Genomic DNA, 25,384 nt, shown 5'->3' on the forward strand with positions numbered 1-25,384 from the left:
GTTAGCTCTGATTTCTCTGCACAGATGCTGCCAGACCTGCTGAGCTTTTCCAGCAACTTGTTTTTGATCCTGATAAACCTAACTCTTCTGCCTTCGAGAAGTATTTCCTGAGCTGTTACTGACACCGAATAAGAAAGACAGAAATGACTCTGCGCGTGACTGAGGAACACATAAGCTTTCTCCAACAATTTCTGGTTTTTTATTTGGTTCAGACTTTCTATATCAGCAGGCCTTTGTTTTATTTTAGGTTAAAAATGGTTCAGTTTCTGGTGACTGTCAGCATTGCCTATCCCTTGTCGAAATACATCGCATCTCTCCCATACACTCCCATTGTTACACTGTTACTTTCTGTGTATCACGTGATTCAGAAAAGCCGGCTCCCTGAAGGAGAGTGACGGCTCCTCTCCGGGACGTCTTGCAGGAAGTGACGCGATCGCGCCGGAAGTGGTCCCCCGTTGGCAGGCGGAGAGGCCGTTGGAGTGGGAGCCATGAGTGTGCCGGCTTTTATCGACATTACCGAGGAGGACCAGGTGAGCGGGCGGCCCCGGGTGATATCTGAGTGAGCAGTATGAGAGCAGCCGGCCGATCGGTCTCGTTCGACGCAGCCGGTCCCATCTCCCTCCGTCCACACCCCCGTGTTCTGGACTAGGAGCCTCGTGGGCCTGGGGTAGGAGCAGAGGCCGGCTGCTGCAGCACTGCTTGGAAACTGAACCCTGTTGTATTCTATGTGAAGGAGATATGCGTTTTTGTGGCGCCTGTCACGACCTCCGGATGTCCCCAAGAGCTTTAGAACCAGTGGCGATTTTATAATCGTGGACATACACTTGCATTCAGTATACAGTACAATTTGATTGATAACTTTCACTGAGATGAGCTGTGCTATCTTGAGCCTTTAGAATGTGGCCTTCCTCCTACTTGCTTTACTTTGCCATATTGGATAAACTGTTTGTCTTTAGCTAGACTAGCATGGTCTCTTCCCTGGGGTTGAGTCCAGAACTAGAGGGCATAGGTTTAGGATGAGGGGAAAGATATAAAAGAGACCTAAGGGGCAATGTTTTCACAGAGTGTGGCACATGTGTGGAATGAGCTGCCAGAGGAAGTGGTGGAGGCTGGTACAATTGCAACATTTAAAAGGCATTTGGATGGGTATATGAGTAGTAAGGGTTTGGAGGGATATGGGCCGATTGCTGGCAGGTGAGACTAGATTGGGTTGGGATATCTGGTCAGCATGGATGGGTTGGACCAAAGAGTCTGTTTTCATGCTGTACATTTCTATGACTCTATGTAAAATGATTCTGTAGTCGCAGATTTGCATCAAGAATGTACTATTGCCAGGGTCAAAGATGCGACTGGAATGCCTTTGGAGCACTTAGAGTGGGGAGTGTGAACATCTCGAGGTCCAGGTCCATTTTCCCATCAATGGCAAAGGAAGAAATAAGAATTAGATCTTTCAGGTACATTTTAGAGTTAGTAAGGAGGTTGTCAAAGGTAGCAATCTTTGGATTACCCCAAGTGCTAATTTGTAAGTATAGAAATAGAGTAAAGCAGATTAATTCATGTTACAGGAGGGAGAGCTCTAGACTCCTGTGGAATTAGCATCATTTCTAGTGGAGGTGAGACTTGTTCAGGACAAAACTGAAAGCAATGCCATTGTTATTTGTTAATGCTCTTGGGAAGCGTTTAAAGCAATTTGGCAGGGAATTAGTAACCAGGATGCAGCCTAAGGATAAACAAGTTTCATGAAGAATTATGAGGAACATATAGCACTAGAACAAGGTAATATCCTACAAAAAATTATTTAATAGGTCTAAATTACATTTACTGGAGAAACTCAAGTCTGGCAGCATCTATGGACAGAGAAACAGTTACCATTTTGAGTCTAGTATGACTTCGTAACTTCAGAGGAGCTCTGAAAAACAATTATACTGAACTTGAAAAATAAATCCGTTTCTCTCTCCACATATGCTACTAGACTTGCTGAGTTTATAAAACATTTTGTTTCAGATTTCTGGCATCTACAGTATTTTATTGTTAAACTCGATTTACTAAGCACATGTGTAAATGCACACAACGTGATAAATGAGGTGGAGATAGCCACTTAAGAATATAATGCCATAATAAAGACCTGGCTGAAATCACGAGGATACTAACTATTCATGAATACAAATGGTTCAGTAAACACAAAGGAGAAAAGAAAGGAGAAGGGGTGACTTTAATTATCAAGAAGATTATTACAGTCATGTAAAGATAAAGGCTGTCCTGAAATGGTAAAACATTAGATCTGTTTGGTTGGAGTTAAGCAATAGTGATACCATTACTTTAAGTGGTGTATCCTATAGGCCAAAGGATCTCAAGCAAACTTTCAGAGGTACAAAAGCTACAATAATAATGGGGGACTTTAATTATCCTAAAATACCACGATGTTGCTCCGAGGAATGAAGTGGCTTCAGTGAATGAAGTGTCAATTTGTGGGCCTTTTGGGAAAGAGTGATCACTATATCATAAGGTTGAAACGTACAAGGAGCAATCCAGAATAAAAAGTGTAGGGGCTAATTCAGGGTGGTATGAATAAGTCTGTTGCAAGTAAATTGGGATCGCATATTAGCAGGCAAAGCTAAAACAATGGGCAACATTTTTTGAAAGAGCTTATTATCATGGAGATACGTTCCCATGGAGTGGAAACTTAGGGCAACTAACACCAGAACACAGTGGATAACAAAAATTAGGAAGAATAAGAAAAATGAGTGCGTATGACAAATATTAGGTTGCTATTACTATTAAGAAATGGATTGAACATAGAAGGTTCAGCAGAAAAGTGGAAAAATGTAAATGAGACGAAGATGCATATGAGAAGGGAATGGCAGCTAATATAAAAGGTGATCTAAAATTCTTCTAAGAGCACATAAATAGTAAAAGATTTATCAGAGAAAGGGCAGCATCAGTTAGGGATTAAGTAGTCTGTGGAGGTTGTTGTGCTGGATGAGCATCTATCTTTATCGAGGGCAATGATGATGCCAAAGTCATAGTGAAAGAATTGATATATTGGGTGACCTAACTTGAAATTAAGTCACCAAAATTGGACAGGACATATCTTAGAATGCTAAGGGAAGTAAGAGTCGAAATTGAAGAAGCGTTGGCTATAATTTTTCGATGTTCCTTAGATACAGGGATGAATGCAGAGGATTAGAAAATTGAAAATGTTACATACCTGTTCAAAAAACTATGCAAGCATGAGCCATCAATTATAGGCCAGTTTGATTAACATGGTGTGATGGGAAAGATTTTGGAGATAATAAGACCATAAGACATTGGAGTGGAAGTAAGGCCATTCGGCCCATCGAGTCCACTCCGCAGAATCTAGGACAGAATTAACCGAAACTTAGATAAGTATAGCTTAATTAGGAAAGGAATTTTTAAAAGCTGTCTCATGTTTAACTATGTTATTGAGCTGAAAGATGAGGTAACAGATGATAATAAAGAAATATGATTGTAGTATGATAATATTGCCAGAAAAGTTAAAGACCATGGAATGAAAGGAAATCGCACATGAATAACATGTAACTGTGTGAAAGTTGATTTACAGTTTGGAGAAAGGTGTACAATAATGATCTTCAGGTGTTAGTACTACAATTAATGATCTTGATACAACAGTCGATGCTGGTGCATAAGCCAACTCTTGAGTCCTCCAGAATCAAAAAAAATTTGAGTAATTTATACACTGAGTATGAAATGTGAATCGTAGGTGTCACTATTTTGAAACGAAAGAAAAATATTTTACCAATAATTCACATTAATTGATTTGGCACTGCTTAATGGATTTCATTTCACCAAAAGTTTAACTATAATGAAAGTTAGCAGTACAGAACTTTTATTACTGATAAAAAGAGACATGTTTTTGAAGCTATTCATCATGTATTCATTGGAACGGAAGAACGCCAAATTTCAAATTTCACTTTATTCTGCATCTGGATGTTGATTAGTTGGGAAGTGATTAAAATCTTTGCCATGGAGAACGTACCAAAACTGGGGTGGTACAGTGGCTCAGTAGTTAGCACTGCTGCCTCACAGCGCCAGGGATCTGGGTTCAATTCCTGCCTTGGGCGACTGTCTGTGTGGAGTTTGCACATTCTCCCCGTGTCTATATGGGTTTCTTCTGGGTGCTCCGGTTTCCTCCTAAAGTTCAAAAATGTGCAGGTCAGGTGAATTGGCCATGCTAAATTGCCCATAGTGTTAGGTGCATTAGTCAAAGGGAAATGGGTCTGGGTGGGTTACTCTTCGGAGGTTCGGTGTGGACTTGTTGGGCCGAAGGGCCTGTTTCCATACTAAGGGAATTGAATCTAATCTAAAACTCTTGTACTCCATGCTTTTAATTTAAAAAGGTGCAATGACTGAACATGTTTGTCTATTTTCCTGTAGAGGACTGCACCACATGTATGCGTTTCTTATTCATGATATGTGGATATTGCTAGCCAGGCCAGTATTTATTGTGTCCTTAATGCCCAGAGGGGAGTTGAGAGTCAACCACATTGCTGTGGATTTAGAGTCACATGCAGACGAGGGTAAGGATGACAAATTTCCTTCCATCTAGGGCATTAGAGAACCAAATGGGTTTTTTTGACAATTTGCAACAGGTTCATGGTCATCGTTAGACTCTTAATCTTAGATTTTTTTAATTCACATTCCACCATCTGCTGTATTTGAACTTGGGTCCCTAAGACATTACCCAGATTTCTGGATTAATAGTCCCGCGATAATACAACTAGGCCATAAGAATATATGTAACTTTCAGTCAGTGATGGTCTGTTTCTGTGATGTATGTGAATCACATAATGTTCTTAAATTGATTCAATCTAATCTTTAGCATTTTTAGTGTTGTTCGTCAAGTATTCTCTAATCATAAGGTCACATCTGATGTTAGTTTGGTAGATCCAAGCTATATCTGTCAGAAACCACAAGTTGGCATCATATGATTAAAGAAAACAAATTGAGGTTGCACAAGGTTTTAGAATCAGAATCCCCACAGTGTGTAAAGACCATTCAGCAAGCAAGTCTACGCTGACCCACTGAAGAGCTCCAATCCAGGTCCAGCTCCCCACTTATTCCCAAACTCTGCATTTACCATAGCTAATCCACCTCGCCCGCACGCCCTTGGATACTAGGGGGCAATTTAGCAAGGCCAGTTCATGTAACCTGTACATCTTTGGACTTGGGAGGAAATTGGAGCACTCAGAGGAAAGACACACAGATATGGGGAGAATGTGCAAATTCCAAGCAATCTCCCAGGGTTGGAATCAAACCTGGATTCCTGGTGCTGAGAGGCACCACTGCTAATCACTGAGCCACCGTGCCATTTTAGGATCATTTCTTGTACGGGTATAAAATTAAGCTTTCTAACATTTTTCTGTGAAGGCATTGGTATGCTGCAGGTACTTCCAGGATTTTAGAGTATTATAATGGGAAAGGACTAATAACTCTGAGCACTGTCTAAGGTTGAGCCCAATTTTTTGCGTCTTTGCTTCCAAACTGTGGTGATTCTGACAGGAGAAATTTGCTGGAAACCAAGCCCTACTAGTCTGAGCCTTACTAAAAATGTAAGTGTCTTGATAATCAACAATATAGTCAATTTGTTTCTCCTTATTACTCTAGAATGGAAGAGACTTTCTTTTGGTTTCTCCAGTAAATCAAAAAATTAAATCCTTATTAGAACTGAACTTATGCTTCAAATACAGGGCCAAACTGGCTATCAACTGAGCTACTGTACAGAATTAAATAATTTCTTGTTGAACATAACACAGGTCATACATGATTATACAGTTCTGTGAAGGGATCATGGTGGTTGGGAGGGAGGGGGGTTGGGGTTGGTGGTGGTGGACAATAGGCAAAGAGGGAGCAACGGTTTGAATATAGAAGATAGAACAAGTTGACATTTCTCCATTCCTTTCATTTGCTTTCAGTGAGATCTGATTGCTGTTTGTTGCAGAGCGATGAAAGATCTTCAAACTAGATTTCAGATTCAGCTGCAAAACAACTAGGAACCCTAATACTTGAAACTTGCAGGATTTACAGCTAACACTTTTTAATTGAAAGAGAGAGCTCCTTTCTTTGTAAGCTTCTCCAGGAAATGCTCCCTACCCCTTTTATAGTTCCCAAATTTACCAACTGTTGGAGACCATGACATGATGAATAGTCTTGTATACTTCATAACACTGTGGTTTCAGGGGAAATGGTTATTTTGCTCAGTGTATAAAATGAGGGGTTCTGTTTGGTGGAAATATGGCTTGAATACAGATAGGACTTTCATTTCCTAAGCAGAAGCAAAGGTAGTGTGCGAAAGCCTTGCTTATTAGGAATGTGACGGTCATTTCTACTATTTATCACAAACAAGCTGGAATTAATAATATCTTGAGAAAATATAAAGTTGTGGATAGATTGATTTGCAGGAAAGGAAATCAAACGGAGGGATGATGCAAGGTTTCCAGACCCAAAATAATTTTAACAAGATGAGATCATTTGGAATAATGTAGTAAAAATCCTTGTCTTGAATCCCTTGATTCTGCCTTGACCACACTCGGGCTGCTTATTTCAAGTTTTAACTGTTTGCTGTATATAAAGATTTTTCCTCATGCTTCCATTCCTACTTTTGTTAATACACTGAAATCTGTGCCATCTTGTATTCCAGTATTTATCAAGAAAACCCACATAGTAAAAATTAAATTAGATATTTAACTGCAATTAAATTTTTTCATTCTTTGACATGCTTGTGACTTAACTAAAACCATAGGATGGCCTCCAGAGTAATGTCTTTTTGTAATTTTGGACATAAACTGAGGCTTCATTGTTTTGAAGAGCCAGTTGTGGATGTTCAGCGTATGAATACCTGATTTTTAGATTGCTCAAAGCCCACTCACTCATTGAATTAAAATTGAATCTTGAATTTTTTGAGCTCTGGATAACTTTGACGTCTGAATCCAGTTGTGCTAAATATTTTTATGAATGTTAAAGGACCTCCCATCTTATTGCTTCAAATAAATTGCAGCATCTTGAGTGAGCAACGATGGGTCTTTTCTCATTGTAAAATTTCCACATTGCTGGTTGAATTGCTTGTGTATTTTGTCAAAATATTGTTAAAACATATTCTCAATTAATCACAACAAAGATTTAATAATAATATATCACGCAACTAAACTTTAACATTCAAACTATAGATAGCAGTTCACCAAATAAGGAGCCAATTAAATGTTTTCTTGAGTGAAAGGAAGAGCAATTTTATTATTTGTTGGTCCTGACAAAAACAAAGACAATATCAATTGCGCGCACAAACTCTGACACAAAATTTAAAAAGCAATAGTGTCCAGTGTGAAATCAAGATTATCCAGTTTAAAGATCTTAGTGTGTCCTGGTGGAGTTATGCTGTAATCTGAGACTGTGATTGGTTGGGGGTGTGGATCATTTGCAGCTACGAATACTGTAATATCTTTGTGACCTTGGTGTTCCAATTTCTCTTCTCTTTGCAATATCACTGGTGCTTTGACCTTTTGCAAAGGAGAGAGACTCCAATCCCTGCACTGCTTTTTAATTAAAAAAAACAAACTCCCTGCGAGACTGTTAATTTGTGTATTTTAGTGTCTAATTAACTTAATGACATGTCAGTTGCTGATGCTGAGGTTAGTTCAGATTTGTGATTACAGAGCCAGTTGGTTACAGGTACATCAGACACCCTCGCTAATTCTGAGAGAAGTTTCCTTACTTTCACAATGTAAGATATGAGGAGGTTGTGGGTTTCTGAAAATAAATTCAAAGCCTCTATAAATTGTTCCCAGGCCTCTGAGCTTCGATCCTACCTGAAGTCAAAAGGAGCTGAAATTTCTGAAGAAAACTCTGAAGGTGGACTACACGTTGATTTGGCACACATAATCGAAGTTTGTGATATCTGCTTTAAAGAAGATGACAAAGGTTTGTTTTACTCACTTATCATCTTGCTGACTTTAAATGTTATTGTTATTTCTGTTTAAGGACCTTGATTCTGAGCAATGATTTCTTCAAAGGGCATTGATGAAACATTGAGATAGGCTGAAGCATTATGCTTACCTGACAGTCAGGTCCATTGAGGTTTTTGGTACCCTGTCTAATATTTTTTACTTCTTTATGCAGATGTGGAGAGCGTAATGAACAGCATTGTGTCTCTTCTCCTTATTCTGGAGACTGAAAAGCAGGAAGCACTGACTGAAAACTTATGTGAGAAACTGCTGAAAGCGTGTGATGGTGAGCGATCATCTCTCCGACTGCAGTTGTAAGTATACCATTTGCCTTGAGTTCAATAATTCCAATAAAAGGCTTACCCTATAGCCAAATTCCTTCACCTAACTTCAGAAGATGTTAGTCTTTGTCTTGCCTGAGTTATTTCCCAACATTTGTCATCCTTGAATAAGGAACACACGCATGAGAATTCCTAGAAGCATGGAATTCCAATCGAAACTCTATCAACAAACACATTGACTTGGACCCCATTTACCACCCCCTGAGAAAAAGAACAGGAAATTACTTCACCATAGGAAATTACATCACCAACCCAAGGAAACTCAAACATATAAATAGAAAGTAGGAAATATCAGTGGTGCTTCGTCTGGAGGCTCACTGAATATGTTACCTAGTATGGTGACGAAATGTCTGAAAATGAACCTTCTGCAAACCTACATCCAGAACCTCAACCTGAGCTACAAATCTTCTCAAAACTCGCAGTGAGCGTCACTGCCTGGCCAGCCCTTATTTTTGTTCCTGGTTGCCTTTGAGAAAGTGGTGGTAAGCTGTCTTTAAGAATCACTGCAATGCATCTGATAGGATTGATCCACAATAACATTCAGGGGGGAATTCCAGGATTTTGACCCAGCAACAGTGAAGGAATGGCGATATATTTTCAAGTCAGGATGTTGAGTGGCTTGGAAGGGAGCTTGTAGTTGGAGGTGCTCCCATATCACCTACCCTTGTCCTTTTACATAAAAGTGGTTGTGGGTTTGGACGTTGCTGCCTAAGGATGTTTGGTGAATTTCTGCACTGCATGTTGTAGATAGGACACACTGTTGCAACTGAACAACATTGGTGGTGGAGTGGATATTTGTAGATATGGTCCAATCAAGTGGGCTGCTTTGTCCTGGATGGTGTCAACCTTCTTGAGTGCTGTTGCAGATGCAACCATCAAGACAAGTGGAGAGTATTCCATCACACTCCTGACTTGTGTCTTGGAGATGATAGGCACACTTTGGATGGTCAGGAGGAGCGTTCCTGACCGTAGTGTTGCTGGCATCTAATCTCCTCTTGTAGCGACTGCTTGTGGTTTGAGTGTCTGGTCAATGATAACCCTGAGGAAGTTGATAGTGTGGGGACACAGGATGTTCAGTGATTGTGACGCCATTGAGAGGTGTGTTTGCCCCAGTACCCATTGATTCCAATTTTGTTACATGTCTTTGATACTTCACTCCGTCGAATGTGGCCCTGATCGAAAAGCTGTCACTCTCACCTCACCTCTGGAATTCAGCTGGTTTTTTCATGTTCAGGACCTGAGTGCCCTTGGTGGAACGCACATTGGTGTCACTCACCAGGTTATTACATGAGCAGGTGCTAGTTGCTAGCACTGTTGATGACACCTTTCCTGATGATCGAGAGTAGACTGATGGGTGGTAATTGGCTGAGTTAAACATGTTCTGCTTTTTATGTACAGGACACGCCTAGGCAAATTTCAGGTAGATACCAATGTTAAAACTGTACTGGAAGAACTTGGCTAGGGGAGTGGCAAGTTCTGGAACAAAAATCTTCAATACTATTTCCAGAATGTTGTCCAGGCCCTTAGCCTTTGTGGTATCCGGTGCCTTCAATCTTTATGTGATACCATGTGGAGTGAATTGAATTAGCTGAAGACTGGTATCTGCAATGCTGGGGACCACTGGAGGAGGCTGCAGTGGACCATCCACTCAGCACTTTCTGCTGAAGATTACTGGAAATGCGTCAGCCTTATCTTTTTGCCTTTGACTCTTCCATCATGGAGGATGGGGATATTTGGAGAGCCGTCATCTCCTGTGAGTTGTTTAATTGGCCATCACCATTCCCGATTTGGATGTGGCAGAACTGCAGAACTTGGATCTCATACAATTGTGGGATTGTTTAACTTTGTTTACATTTTCTGCTTACACAGTTTGGCAGGCAAGTAATCCTGCTTGATAGTTTCACCAGGTTGACACCTCATTTTTAGGTTTACCTGTTGCTGCTCCAGGCATACCTTCCTGCACTCTCCATTGAACCAGGGTTGATCCCCTGACCTGATGGCAATGGTTGAGTGGGGATCATGCCAAGTCATGAGTTTACAGATTGTGCTGAAATATAATTCTGCTGTCAGTGGCCCACAGTGTCTCATGGATGCCCTGTCCTGCGTTGTTAGATCTGTTCAAAGTCTGTCACATTTTGCACAGTGATAGTGATTCACAACACGATGGAGGTTTTGCTCAATGTAAAGATGGGATTTTGTCTCCACAAGAACTGTGCGGTGGTCACTGTTATCAATACTGAAATGGACAGATGCATCTGCAGCCGACAGATTGGAAAAAGTGAGGTGGAGTATGTTTTTCCCTCTTGTTGGTCCTCTCACCGGCTGCTGCAGACCCAGTCTAGCAGCTATGTCCTTGAGGACCTGACCAGCTGGATTAATGCTGCTGCCTTGCCACTGTTGATGTTGGACATTGAAATCCCCTAACCAGAGTACATTTTGTGCCCTTAATTTCCTGCTCCTCAGATGCTGCCTGACCTGTTGTGCTTTTCCCTGCACCACTCTGATCTAAAATATGTAGGAATGAGCAGGTGATTATCATGCCCATGGTTAACCTGAAACTTAGCGACATCATGGGGTCTGCAGTAAATCTTGGGGACTCCCAGGGCAACTCCCAACTGTGAGCACTGTGCTGTTACATCTGCTGGATCTGTCCTTCCAGTGAACTGGACATATCCAGAAATCTGGGGCATTGTCTGCAAGTATGCTACTGTTGAAAAATGTGGTGCTGGAAAAACACAGCAGGCCAGGCAGCATCCGAGGAGCAGGATAATCGACGTTTCGGGCATAAGCACTTCAGGAACGGCTCAATCCTGGCCTGCTGTGTTTTTCCAGCACCACATTTTTCAACTCTGGTTCTCTGGCATCTGCAGTCCTCACTTTCTCCAAGTATGATACTGTGACTATGTTAGGCTGTTGCTTGATTAGTCTGAAACAGCTCTCCCAATTTTGGGATTAGATCCAGAATGTTAGTGAGGAGGACATTTTAGGGTCAACAGGACTGTTGGGCTACCTGGCACCAGAAAAGATAACAGCAGTTTCTGCTGTTATCTTTTCTGGTGCCAGATCACCCAACTGACTTCATTTTCTTTGATACTTCATAGCAGTTGACACAACTGAATGGCTTGCTAGGCTAATTCAGAGGGCAGTAGAGAGTCAGCTCAGACCAGGTGAGAATGACAGATTTCCTACCATGAAGGACATTAGTGAACTGTGTTGGTTTTTTCCAACAATCGATAATGATTTGATGGTCATCAGTAGATTCTTGTTTCCAGATTTGTTTATTGATTTCAAATTCTGCCACCTGCCTCAGTGGATTTTGAACCTGGATCCCCAGAATATCAACTGAGTTTCTGGGTTAATAGTCCAGTGATAATACTACTCTTGTACTCTTCCTTGGCTGAGACTGGAAAAAGACTTTTTTCTACATCACCTGACACATTGTGACATAGATGTGCTCGATGCTGAAACAACTTGGGAAATTGTTCACTTTCTGAAAAGATTGAATATTTCTTTCAAAAAGTTATTACAAGTAATCATGATCCAGTTTTAAAATGCTGTTTCATATTTATTGCTATGTGATGTAAATGTTGGTCTTTTTCTAATTAGGCTACGTAATCTTTTTCATGGAATGGAGGAGAATGCTCCTGCGAGATACATTGTATACTGTAGTCTCATCAAGGTGGCATCATCCTGTAATGCTATTCAGTATATTCCTTCTGATCTTGATCAGGTGAGTCACTCGCTTTACATATGCTTGTCATTAGTGCCATTTGCTGGTGAGCAAGGTAACGTGGAGAAAATTCTTTCAGACCATTCCCAATATTTTTGGAGGCAGAGTATTCACCATGATATTTCACTGAATATGCTAAACCAGATGCATGCACTTTGCAGCACTGGTGTTTTCTGCTACTGGAGGAATCTCTTGTGGCTGGTTTTGAAGGAGGCATTTTCAACATTGATGTTTATACTGAGGCAGAAAGTATTGTTTAAGGAGGAACATATGGATGACTTACTTTCACACAAACTTACTTTTGGTATGTTGGTTGTGTATCAATAATATCAGATGTTGAAATTTCTCGCTGGCTGCCATTACATCTCTACAATGAATGCATTGGCAAAAATCAGTCATTTTGTTAATGATTTTCATGTAGGTTCGTAAATGGATATCAGACTGGAACCTCAGTGTAGACAAGAAACATCATGTACTCCGATTGCTTTATGAAGCCCTGGTGGACTGCAAAAAAAGGTATTTGGATTTAGTCAAGAAAAATAAATTAATTACAGAAGACAGTGCAGTACAATGTTTTCTAACCTTGAGACTTTTGCATTATGTGGGTACATTAAGTCATGCTATGGAGCAGTTTTCTCTATCAATCATGTTGTACCACAAATAAGAGGCCGTGATTGGCTCCTATTTTGACGCCGTCAGTCACAAACAATAAATGGTTTTCTGGATTTTAGAGTGCAGCTGTATTTTTAGACTTCAATTACTTGGTTAACTAGATCAGATATAAAGAGTAAGAAAGGGGAATTTTGTTCCCCAAAACCCAGAAAAATGAATGTGATAACAAACATGCATAAACACAGGAGTTGGACTATTAAAAGGGAGAATATCTGATACGGACAGGGAGTAATAAAGCTGCATAGTTTCAAAGACCTTAGTTTTTGAACTATTAGATTTTAAACCTGAATTCAGTTATTCAATTATTTACTCATATTCTGCAGCAGTGGCAAAGTTCGGAGATCTTGTTCTCTGTGAATGGTTATTATCTCAAGTTACATTTTACTGGACACTGATTTGGAGGTTGCAAAAGAGAGGGGCTTGTTGCCTTGTTGGTATCAGTTCCTATTTATTTTTCATTGTCCACTGCTCAGAGCAGTTGTTCATCTAGGTCCATTTGTGTATTTCTGAATCTGCTTGATTATCTTTCTCAATTGACAGTTGAAGATAGTACTTTGTCCAATACATACATCTTATAATAAAAGCTTGAATTAAACAGGAAATGCAGGATTTCTTGATACTGTTCAGTTATATTTCAGTTTATAGATAAAATGGCAATCATTGTAGATTGTGTTTTAATTTATTACATATGGGCTCCCTGGGTTTGCCTCAATCGATGGTCAGGTATTTTTAGAAACCATTTATGTTATTATGTGTCATTTTTAAAAGCCATTCTCTGCTATTAAAATCAGATGATGGAAATTGAATATCAGCAATCCATGTTAGGTTCTTCTAACAAGTCGAAAAGTCTTATGACTTAATAATCTCCATGATTCATTTTTGTGTTATCTGTTAAATCAGTGAAATGTATAAAATGATGAAAAGTACTTTCTCAGTAACTACTTATTTTAAATATCGTTATACAAGTATATGGTGTGTTGTTTCCCTGGTGCCAGGATCAAGGAAGTCTCAGAGAGGATGCAGAATGTTCTCACGGGGGAGAGGGGCCAGCACGAGGTCGTTGTCCACATTGGAACCAACGACATTGGAAGGGAAAAGGTTGAGACTCTGGAGGGAGATTACAGAGACATAGGCAGAAATTTAAAAAGGAGGTCCTCATTGGTCGTAATATCTAGATTACTCCCGGTGCTACGAGCTAGTGAGGGCAGGAATAGGAGGATAGAGCAGATGAATGCATGGCTGAGGAGCTGGTGTATGGGAGAAGGATTCACATTTTTGGATCATTGGAATCTCTTTTGGGGTAGAAGGGACCTGTACAAGAAGGACGGATTGCACCTAAATTGGAAGGGGACTAATATACTGGCAGGGAAATTTGCTTGGGAGGATTTAAACTAGTAGGGTGGGGGGATGGGACCCACAGAGATAGTGAGGAAAGAGTTCAATCTGAGACGGGTACAGCTGAGAACAGAAGTGAGTCAAATAGTCAGGGTTTAGATGGAGAGGAATTTGTTAAGTGTGTACAAGACAATTTTCTGATTCAGTATGTGGATGTACCTACTAGAGAAGGTGCAAAACTTGACCTACTCTAGGGAAATAAGGCAGGGCAGGTGACTGAGGTGTCAGTGGGGGAGCACTTTGGAGTCAATGACCATAATTCTATTTGTTTTAAAATAGTGATGGAAAAGGATAGACCAGATCTAAAGGTTGAAGTTCTAAATTGGAGAAAGGCCAATTTTGATGGTATTAGGCAAGAACTTTCAAAAGCTGATTGGAGGCAGTTGTTCGCCGGTAAAGGGACGGCTGGAAAATGGGAAGCCTTCAGAAATGAGATAACAAGAATCCAGAGAAAGTATATTCCTGTCAGGGTGAAAGGGAAGGCTGGTAGGTATAGGGAATGCTGTATGACTAAAGAAATTGAGGGTTTGGTTAAGAAAAAGAAGGAAGCATATGTCAGGTATAGACAGGATAGATCGAGTGAATCCTTAGAAGAGTAAAAAGAAAGTAGGAATATACTTAAGAAGGAAATCAGGAGGGCAAAATGGGGACATGAGATAGAATTAAGGAGAATCTAAAGCTATTTGCCAAAGGGTTTTTACAAATATATTAAGGACAAAAGGGTAACTCGGGAGAGAATAGGGCACCTCAAAGATCAGCAAGGTGGCCTTTGTGTGGAGCCGCAGAAAATGGGGGAGATAGTAAATGAATATTTTGCATCAGTATTTACTGTGGAAAAGGATATGGAAGATATAGACTGTAGGGAAATAGATGGTGACATCTTGCAAAATGTCCAGATTACAGAGGAGGAAGTGCTGGATGTCTTGAAACAGTTAAAAGTGGATAAATCCCCAGGACCTGATCAGGTGTACCTGAGAACTCTATAGGAAGCTAGAGAAGTGATTGCTGGGCCTCTTGCTGAAATATTTGTATCATTGATAGTCACAGGTGAGGTGCCGGAAGACTGGAGGTTGGCAAACGTAGTGCCGCTGTTTAAGAAGGGTGGGCGGTAAAGACAAGCCAGGGAACTATAGACCAGTGAGCCTGACCTTGGTGATGGGCAAGTTGTTGGAGGGAATCCTGAGGGATAGGATGTACATGTATTTGGAAAGTCAAGGCCTGGTTAGAGATAGTCAACGTGGCTTTGTGCGTGGGAAGTCATGTCTCACAAACTTGATTGAGCTTTTTGAAGAAGTAACAGAGATGATTGAGGGCAGAGCAGTAGATGTGATCTATATGGACTTCAGTAAGGCTTTCGACAAGGTTCCCCATGGGAGACTCATTAGCATGGTTAGATCTCATGGAATACAGGGAGGACTAGACATTTGGATACAGAACTGGCTCAAAGGTAGAAGACAGAGGGTGGTGGTGGAGGGTTGTTTTTCAGACTGGAGGCCTGTGACCAGTGTCACAAGGATCGGTGCTGGGCCCTCTACCTTTTGTCATTTACATAAATGATTTGCATGCGAGCATAAGAGGTGCAGTTAGTAAGTTTGCAGATGACACCAAAATTGGAGGTGTAGTGGACAGCGAAGAGGGTTACCTCAGAGTACAACAGGATCTGGACCAGATGGGCCATTGGGCTGAGATGTGGCAGTTCGGGTTTAGTTCAGATAAATGCGAGGTGCTGTATTTTGGGAAAGCAAATCTTAGCATGACTTATACACTTAATGGTAAGGTCCTAGGGAGTGTTGCTGAACAAAGGGACCTTGGAGTACAGGTTCATAGCTCCTTGAAAGTGGAGTCGTAGGTAGATAGGATAATGCAGAAGGCATTTGGTATGCATTCCTTTATTGGTCAAAGCATTGAGTACAGGAGTTGGGAGGTCATGTTGTGGCTGTACAGGACATTGGTTAGGCCACTGTTGGAATATTGTGTGCAGTTCTGATTTCCTTCCTATCGGAAAGATGTTGTGAAACTTGAAAGAGTTCAGAAAAGATTTACAAGGATGTTGCCAGGGTTGGAGGATCTGAGCTACAGGGAGAGGCTGAACAGGCTGGGGCTGTTTTTCCTGGAGTGTCAGAGGCTGAGGGGTGACCTTTTGGAGGTTTACAAAATTGAGGGGCATGGATAGGATAAATAGGCCAAGTCATTACCCTGGGGTTGGGGAGTCCAGAACTAGGGGGCATAGGTTTAGAGTGAGAGGGGAAAGATATAAAAGAGACCTAAGGGGCAACTTTTACACACACAGGGTGGTATGTGTATGGTATGAGCTGCCAGAGGATGTGGTGGAGGCTGGTACAACTGTAACATTTAAGAGGCATTTGGATGGGTATATGGATAGGAAACGTTTGGAGGGATATGGGCCTGGTGCTGGCAGGTGGGACTAGATTGGGTTGGGATATCTGGTCGGCGTGGACGGGTTGGCCCGAAGGGTCTGTTTCTATGCTGTACATCTCTTTGACTCTAAGTATGTTGATATGTGTAATTTGGGTGAAGGTTCTGCTCAATTTACCTTATTTTGGACAAAGCAACCTCCATAAAGGACACTAATATTAAGCGAATCTGTTGCTATGTACAACCATTGGCAGGAAACAATTAAAACACTTCGTCATATATTTCCTTTTGCAACTTCTGGCTCACTGTCTGGATGTCATAATTGTCACTTGCCAGTTGAATCCTGGAATTGCAACTGCTGTTTTACTTTCCCTTGGAAATAGTTGTCTTATCTCTACTGATGTTATTCTTAAAATTCCTCGCCCCTAACTTTGCAGTTTCCTGCACAGACTTTGCTCTTACTTAGAGCTGAGGTGTTCAGTGGTGATGTCAAGAAGCACTTCTTCACGTAAGGGTAGTGGAATTCTGTGATACTCCCCCTCTCCAGAAAAAACTGGCTGTCAATTGACATTTTTAAAATTCATTTTCTTGACATCTTTCTGAACTGGAAGGCCTCTTCTGCGAGGCCCCTAATACAAATCCAACAATTTCTCACTATTTCTGACTCCCACCTTCACCATATACATATTGGAATTAAGAGAATAGAGATGCCAGCAGAGACAAAAAATTTTTTTAAAAAACAAAGCACAAGTGAAAATTGAAAATACCCTTCCCCTTAGGACTGTTGTAATACTTGGTTCAAATTGAACAGGTTTTTGAAATGTTAATCTTTAGAGTTACTTAGCCATTTATCTGCAATCCTAAAACCTTTCACAGATGAGCATTGAACTGCAGCTGCGCTTCACGTGAGTAAAAGTATAAATAGTTGAGACAGAGCACACCAGAATTCTTAAAAATAAGAATTCAAAATATAGAGTACCCATAAAGATTAAATAGGAAGAAATGCAATGATTTTTATTTGACAGAAGAGTGTGCATGTCTGTCTTTCATTGGATGATCTAAAGTCTGTCGGACTTACTGTGCTCCTTCAGTGAGTTTAAAATAGTTACAAATATCATGCCATTCAACAAATATATAGATATATTTTGTGTTATAATTTGTGTTTAATTCTTCAGTTTCTGTTGGCATCTAAGTTCTCATAGGTATAGGTTTATACTAGTTAAGTGACAGAAAATTGCAGGCTAGCCAACTGAAGGTCCACGCATCAAATGAACTGCTCCTAAGTCAGTATTTATTATACATCTGCCTAACTGTTTCATGCAGTTATGACCAATATTGTCAAACATCGAAATTGCTGCAGGTTGACCAATCCAATGGACTGATGTGTGTGCATTGGTTAGTAAGTTAGAGTGACCTCCATAATTTCCCTGTCCTTTCACTGAACTGTGCAAAATGTTTATCCAATTTCTGCTATATATGTATGTTCTTGTGATAAAGTATTCTAATTTCTCCCTTTATTTATCTAATGCTACTCCTGACTTTCATATCCAATTGCTGTCAATTCACAATCAATTTGTTGTCAAACTTTTCATGATTTTCATAAATTTTACCCTTCCGCCCATTAATTTTCAGAAGAGGTCTATTTAGTTTAATTCAATTTGTATACTGAACTATACATTAAAACCAAACACACTGTGCCAGTGAAACAATGAGTTGAAATGAGATTGGGAGAGAGAAATAAAAAAGGGTAACTAATTAACCAAGTTAGTTATGGAGGCTGCACTCTCCCTCCGAGTTCTTCCATACAGCTTTTTATTATTTGGAAGATTGAATTTCTGCATTACAGATGGGGTTGATTAGTCCTCAAATGAAACAGTCCCTTTTTGTGTGTTGTATAAGATTAACAGAGTGTGTAATGGTCCAAATCAACAAATGCAACAACCACAATGTTAGAGTGGTATGGTGTGAGAGGTTTGCAGCACAATGTGACATTTTCTGTGCAATTTCTTGCCCACTTAGTCAGAGCTTACTAAAAACCCCAGAGTTCACTGCCTCCATCGTATCTGTGTGAATAGATTGAGGACAAAAACACTTTTTAATATCTACATATTAATATTTCTTTCCTTGGTTGCATTAATATGGAAAACATTTTGTAAATTTGCTGTTGGGGGTGCAAATATTGTTGGCAACCCCCATTATTTATTGACCATCCTGAATGTTGATGTTGCACTCCTGTTGCCTTTAACTGCTGTTGTCTGTTTGCTGGAAAAACACTTGTTACAGAGAGAGTTTCACAACTTTGACCCAGCAATGAGAAAGAAATGGTAATAGAGTTTATAAAGTCATCTTTCTTTAAAGAACTTGCAGATGGTGCTGTTGCCTTGTATCTGCTGTCCTTGTACTTCTATGTGGTGAAGATTATGGGTTTTTCCAGGATAGTGTTGGATTTTTAGAATGTTATTGGAGCTACACACACATAGGAAGTGAGAATCATTGTTATTCCTTACCTGTGTTTTGGAGATGATGGGCAATCTTTGGGAAGTTGTGAGTTACTTGTCACAGGATCCCAAGCCTCTAACTTGCTGTTTAGTTACAGTATTTATATTGATTCAAGTAAGTTTTTAGACAGTGGTGATCCTTAGGATTTCGGCGATAAGTTTATGAATGCTTTTGAATGTCATGAGATGGTTAGATGCTCTTTTGTTAATAAGTTGCTGGGTATGGTTATCAGCTCCAGTTTGAATGTTGTGTAACATCTGCTTCAGTATCTGAAGCACTGTTAGTGGTACAGGACACAGTGAAGTCATTAGAGAGTGCCCTTACTTTCTTCCTTATGATGGAGAGAAGTCTTTGATGAAGCAATGATCATGATTGGGTTTAGAATACCACCCAGAAGCGTTCCAATCTCTGAGCTAGGTAAGCCTGGGTTCAAAATCCGCCTCCTCCAGACCTGTGTCGTAATGTCTCTATGTTAATTTAAAAATGTGTCCTGAGGAGTTCCGTGGGGCTGAAATAATTGACTTCATAGAATCTTTACAGTGTGGAGGCAGGCCATTTGGCCCATTGAGTCCACATTGACCCTCTGAAGAGAATCCCACCCAGACCTTGGTTGAAGAGTTATTGCAAATGCTTCAGTCTTTTTCATTTATATACTGGGCTCAATCATTGAGGATTGTTTGTGGAGCACCACTTTCAGATAGTTATTTAACAGTCCACCTCATTAATGATTGGATTGAATCTGATCCGTTAGTTGGGGGAATGCTGATCTCTTTCTGCTGTCTCACATGCACGTAGTCCTGTGTTGTAGGTTCACTCGGTTGGAACTTTTTTTTAGGTATGTTTGTTGCTGCTGCTTGCATACATACCTCATCGGATGAAGATTGATTCCCTGGCTTGATGTGTTTGTAGAGCAACAGATATTCTGGGCAATAAAGTTATACATGTGGTTGAAAACAATTCTACTATTGATGGACCACAGGATCTCCTGAATGTCAACTTAGAACAACACAATTTGGTTTGAATCTATCCCATTTAGCATGATGGAAGTGCTTCACAACCCAAGATGGATGTCCTCAGTGTGAAGACAAGCTTTGATCTCTAAAGGATGTGCAGCGGCCACTCCTACCCGGATTGTAATGGACATATGTATCTTTGGATGAGAACACGATGAAGTAGATTTTTGCTGCAGGCCCAGACTGGCAGATATGTCGTCAGGACTTTCACGATTGGAGCTACTGACATTAACCTTCCTCCCTGGTGTACATTCTTACTACCTTCTTGCAAGTGCTTTACAACATGACAGAAAATGGATTATCAACTGAAAGAAGGTGATTTGTAACAACCAGAAGAAGATTTTGTTTTCCTAATTTAGATTTGACCTGATGTTATGAATTTCATGGGATTTGGAGTCAATATTCAGTACTCCTAGGGTTGCACCCTGTTAAATATATCATTGTGATGGTACCTCTGCTGGTTCTGTCCTGCTGACGGTGTAAGGCATACTGAAGTGTGTTTCTTCTAATATTCATGGTTTGTATAAGATAGGATTTGGTTAGTAGGACCATGTCAGGATTGGACTCTGGAGTATCTTCCCAGTTTTCCCAGATAGTGAGGACTGATTTGTAAGGTTATTGGGTTAATGTAGTTTTGGTCCATTCATTTATGGTTTATTTGATGCAAGTGATATCATACAATTTGGTAGCTTGTTAGGCTGTTTTAGAAGGCACCTAAGAATCAGCAACGTTTTAATTGGTCTGGGGTGATATTTAAACTTAGACTGGCTAAGAATTTTTTTTCATTCGGGGAAGTGGCTACCACTGGCTGGGCCAGTATTTATTGCCCAACCCTTGTCCCTGAGAAGGTGGTGGAGTGCTGCTGCCTTGAAATATTGCAGTCCAATTGGTGAAGGTAGACCCACATTGCCATTTTGGAGGGTGTTCCAGAATTTGGACGCAGCATCATTGAACGAATGGAAATGTATTTCCACTTAAGACTGATCGATGGAATTTGCAATTGGTGGTATTCCTGTTCATCTGCCCCCTGCCCTTCTATATGGTAGTGATCTTGAATTAGGAATCTACTATCTGAGGATCTTGGGTAATTTCTGCACTGCATCTCCTCAATGGGAGACACTTACTGAGCATCATTAATGGAGGGAGTTAATGTTTGTAGGTATGGTGCTGGATTGCTTTGTGCTGAATGGTGTCAGGCTTCTTGACTGTTGTAACTCATTGAGGCAACTCATTTCCTGCTGTGAAGGGCATTAGTGAACTAGATGGGTTTTTCAATAATGATTGTGATGCTAACGTGAGACAGCTTTTATCGTGACTTCACATTTTGTAATGAATAGAATCACTTGATGAGAAGAAATTAATTGCAGAAACTCAAAGCTGGTTTTCTCAGTCAATTTTTTTATGGGTAGTAAAGCTGTGAAGTATATCTGAATTCCATCAGTTTAATCTTTTAACGAGTTGCTTTATTTGATTTCTCAAGAAAAGTCCTATACTTAATCGTAGCACAATCACCACTGGCTCTTGAGCTGCTTCAGATATTCTGTACCAAGCATAAGTGAAAAGTCTGTAAATGTTTAAATGTTCCTTATTACTATTTTTTGAATATATTTGTTCCACATAGGGAGTGACACTGCAAGTGCTGAGATGCAGAACTTGCACATCAAAGGGTTGAAATAAGAACAATGCTTGAGCAGCTTATCGCTGTCATCTTGTGCCCAAGATGTGTTGCTTGGTTCAAATACAATCTAGACTATCATCTTGTCGATTGCATAGAAGCTTAGTGCCTTATTAAAAGAGCAGCAGTTCTTCCTGAACAAGGGGACACGCATTAGAGCTTGGCCATTTAGGGGTGATATCAGGAAGTATTGCATTAAACACAAGAAAGTGGAAATCTTTCCCCCCTCAAACAATATGGAAGTTTAAGGTTTATGGATTTTTTAAAAAATTGCAAGTGATAGTATTTGTTTGTTTAACAGTGTTGAGGGCAGCCAAATCAAATTGGCTCAGTTGGTAGCACATTTTCTGTTGAGTCAGCAGCTTTTGAATTTGAAGACCTACTCTGGGGCTTGAGCACAAAGTCAAAACCAGCATACCACTTTGTAGTGTCTGAAAACTCATCTTTCAGAAGACGCATTAAAACAATGCTTCCTCTACCCTCTAATGCAGATGTAACTCCTGACACTATTTTGGAGGAGAGCTGGGTGGTTATCCCTTGTGTCCTGGTTAATAAGTCAAGTCATCATCACGGAAGCTCGTCATTCCTGCATTCAGATGTGGGACCTGGTTGGCCACTGCATTTTCTGTATTACAATACTTCAAAAGTGCTGTAATAGAACGTAGAACAGGACAGCACAATTCGGGCCTTTTGGCCTTGATGTTGTGCTGACCTTTTATCCTACTCTGAAATCCAACTAACCTACATTCCCTTCATTTTACGATCATCCATGTGCTTATCCAACTGTTGCTTAAATGTCCCTAAGGTATCTGACTTTACTACCACAGCTGGCAGTGCATTCTACACTTCCACTATTCTGTGTAAAGAACCTACCTCTGACATCTCCCCTAAATCTTCCTCCAATCATCTTAAAATTATGCCCCCTTGTGATAGCCATTTTTGCCCTGGGAAAACTTCTCTGGCTATGTCTCTCATCATCTTTGTACAACTCAGTCATGTCACCTGTCACCTGTCTTTACTCCAATGAGAAAAGCCCTAGCTCCCTCAACCTTTCTTCATAAGACCTTCCCTCCAGTCCATGCAGCATCCTGATAAATCTCTTCTGCACCCTCTCGAGAGCTTCCACATCCTTCCTATAATGAAGCAACCAGAACTGAACACAATATTATAAGTATGGTATAACCAGGGTTTTATAGAGCTGCAGCATAACCTTGTGGCTTTTAAACTTGAACTACTGTGATAATGAAAGCCGATATATTGTACATCTCCTTAACAACCCTATCAACTTGGGTGTAAAAAATGAGGTCTGCAGATGCTGGAGATCACAGCTGAAAATGTGTTGCTGGTCAAAGCACAGCAGGCCAGGCAGCATCTCAGGAATAGGGAATTCGACGTTTCGAGCATCATTTCCTGATGAAGGGCTTATGCTCGAAACGTCGAATTCCCTATTCCTGAGATGCTGCCTGGCCTGCTGTGCTTTGACCAGCAATACATTTTCAGCTATCAACTTGGGTGGCAATTTTGAGGGAGCTATGGATTTGGGACCACCAAGATCCCTCTGTTCCTTCACATTGCCAAGAATCCTGCCTTCAACCCTGTAATCTACATTCAAATTTGACCTTCCAAAGTGAATCACTTCACACTTTTCTAGGTTGAACTCCATCTGCCCCTTCTCAGCCGAGCCCTGCATCCTGTCAATATCCAGTTGCAACCTGCAACAGCCCTCCACCCTATCCACAACACCACCAACCTCTGTGTCATCGGCAAACTTACCATTCCACCCTTCTACTTCCTTATCCAAAGCATTTATAAAAGTCACAAAGAGCGGAGGTCCCAGAACAGATCCCTGTAGAACACCACTGGTCACCAATCTCTAGGCTGAACACTTTCCACCCACTACCACCCTCTCTCTTCTATGGGCCAGCCAATTCTTTATCCAGACAGCTAAATTTCCCTATATACCATGCCTTCTTACTTTCTGACTGAGCTTACCATGGGGAACCTTATAAATACCTTACTAAAATTCATGAAGACCACATCCACTGCTCTACTTTCATCAATGTATTTTGTCACATCCTCGAAGAATTCAAAAGGCTTATGTGGCATGACTTGTCTCTCTCAAAGCCGTGCTATCTCCAGTCAAGCTATGTTTTTCCAAATAATTATGAATTCTGTCTCTCAGAATCCTCTCCAATAATTTGCCCACTACTGCCGTAAGCCTGATTGGTCTGTAATTCCTAAGGTTATCCCTATTCCCTTTCTTGAACAAGGGAATAACCTTTGCCACCCTCCAAACATCTGGTACCACTCCAGTGGACAGTGAGGACACAAAGATCATCACCAAAGGCACAAGACACAGTATTTTCTTCCCTTGCTTCCCATAGTAACCTCGGGTGTATCCCGTCTGGCCCAGGGGACTTATCTATCCTCATGTTTTTCAAATTTTCCAGCACAGGCTCCTCCCAACATCAACATGTTCAAGCACATCAGCTTATTTCACGCTGCTCTCACAAATGACAAGGTCCGTTTCACTCGTGAATACTGAAGCAAACTATTCATTAAAGATCTCCCCTACCTTCCCTGACTTCAGGCACAAGTTCCCTTCATTATCCCTGATTGGCCCTACCCTCACTCTGGCCATCCTCTTGTTCTTCACATAAGTGTAGAAGGCCTTTGGGTTTTCCATAATCCTAACAGCTAAAGCTTTTTCATGCCCCTTTCTAGTTCTTCAGTTTCTGCCTGGCTAGCTTGTAACCCTCTAGAGCTCTGAGGAAGCAAGGATCAGACAATCTTAAGTAAGCTTCCTTCTTCCTCTTGACTAGATGTTCCACATCTTTTGCCATCCAAGGTTCCTTCACTCAACCATCCCTTCCTTGCCTCAGTGGGACAAACTTATCTAGCACTCACAGCAAGTGCTCCCTGAACAATCTCCATGTTTCTGTTGTGCACTTCCCTGAGCATATCTGTTCCCATTTTATGCTCCACAGTTCCAGCCTAAAGCACTGTAATTCCCCTCCCAGTTAAATACTTACCCATACGGCCTGCTCCAATCCCTTTCCATGACTATAGTAAAGGTCAGGGAGTTGTGATCACTATCATAGAAATGCTCTGCCACTGAGAGCTCTGACTTCTGGTATAGTTTGTTGCTGAGCACCAAATCCAATATGGCCTTCCCTCTAGTTGAAAATGTGTAGTTGGTCTATCTACATAGTGAGTCAGGAATCCTCCTTGGGCACACTTGACAAAAGTCTTCTCCAATCAAACTATTTGCCTTAAGGAGGTTCAAATCAATGGAATGGTGGCTCAGTGGTTAGCACTGCTGCATTACAGCACCAGGGACCTGAGTTTGATTCCAGCCTTGGGTGACTATGGAGTTTGCACATTCTCCCCCGTTTGTGTGGGTTTCCTCTGGTGCTCTGTTTTCCTTCCACAGTCCAAAGATGTGCAGGTTAGGTGAATTGGTCATGCTGAATTGCCCATAGTGTTCAGGGTTAGGTGCATTAGCCAGAGGAAATATAGAGTAATAGGGTAGGGGAATAAGTCTGGGTGGGTTACTGTTCAGAGGGTTGGTGTGAAATCTTTGGCCCAAGTGGCCTGTTTGCACACTGTAGGGATTCTGTGTAATGTTAGGGAAGTTGAAGTCACCCATAACAACAACTGTTAGTTCTGCATCTTTCCAAAATCTGCCTCCGTGTCCCTATTGCTGT

General features: G+C 40.9%; 1 protein-coding gene across 1 annotated transcript in view; it reads left to right on the forward strand.

The window, feature by feature from the left end:
• Window positions 1–438: 438 nt before the first annotated feature.
• Window positions 439–25,384, forward strand: part of eif3m (eukaryotic translation initiation factor 3, subunit M) — a 55,870-nt gene continuing 30,924 nt past the window's right edge. The window contains exons 1-5 of the mRNA XM_060838569.1: window positions 439–530; window positions 7,821–7,953; window positions 8,152–8,290; window positions 11,924–12,047; window positions 12,469–12,563. Coding sequence (XP_060694552.1) covers window positions 489–530; window positions 7,821–7,953; window positions 8,152–8,290; window positions 11,924–12,047; window positions 12,469–12,563 — 533 coding nt within the window. The 5' untranslated portion in view covers window positions 439–488. The remainder of the gene's footprint in view (window positions 531–7,820; window positions 7,954–8,151; window positions 8,291–11,923; window positions 12,048–12,468; window positions 12,564–25,384) is intronic.

This window comes from Hemiscyllium ocellatum, chromosome 18 (genome assembly GCF_020745735.1).
Source record: "Hemiscyllium ocellatum isolate sHemOce1 chromosome 18, sHemOce1.pat.X.cur, whole genome shotgun sequence".
NCBI classification, from domain to species: Eukaryota; Metazoa; Chordata; class Chondrichthyes; order Orectolobiformes; family Hemiscylliidae; genus Hemiscyllium; species Hemiscyllium ocellatum.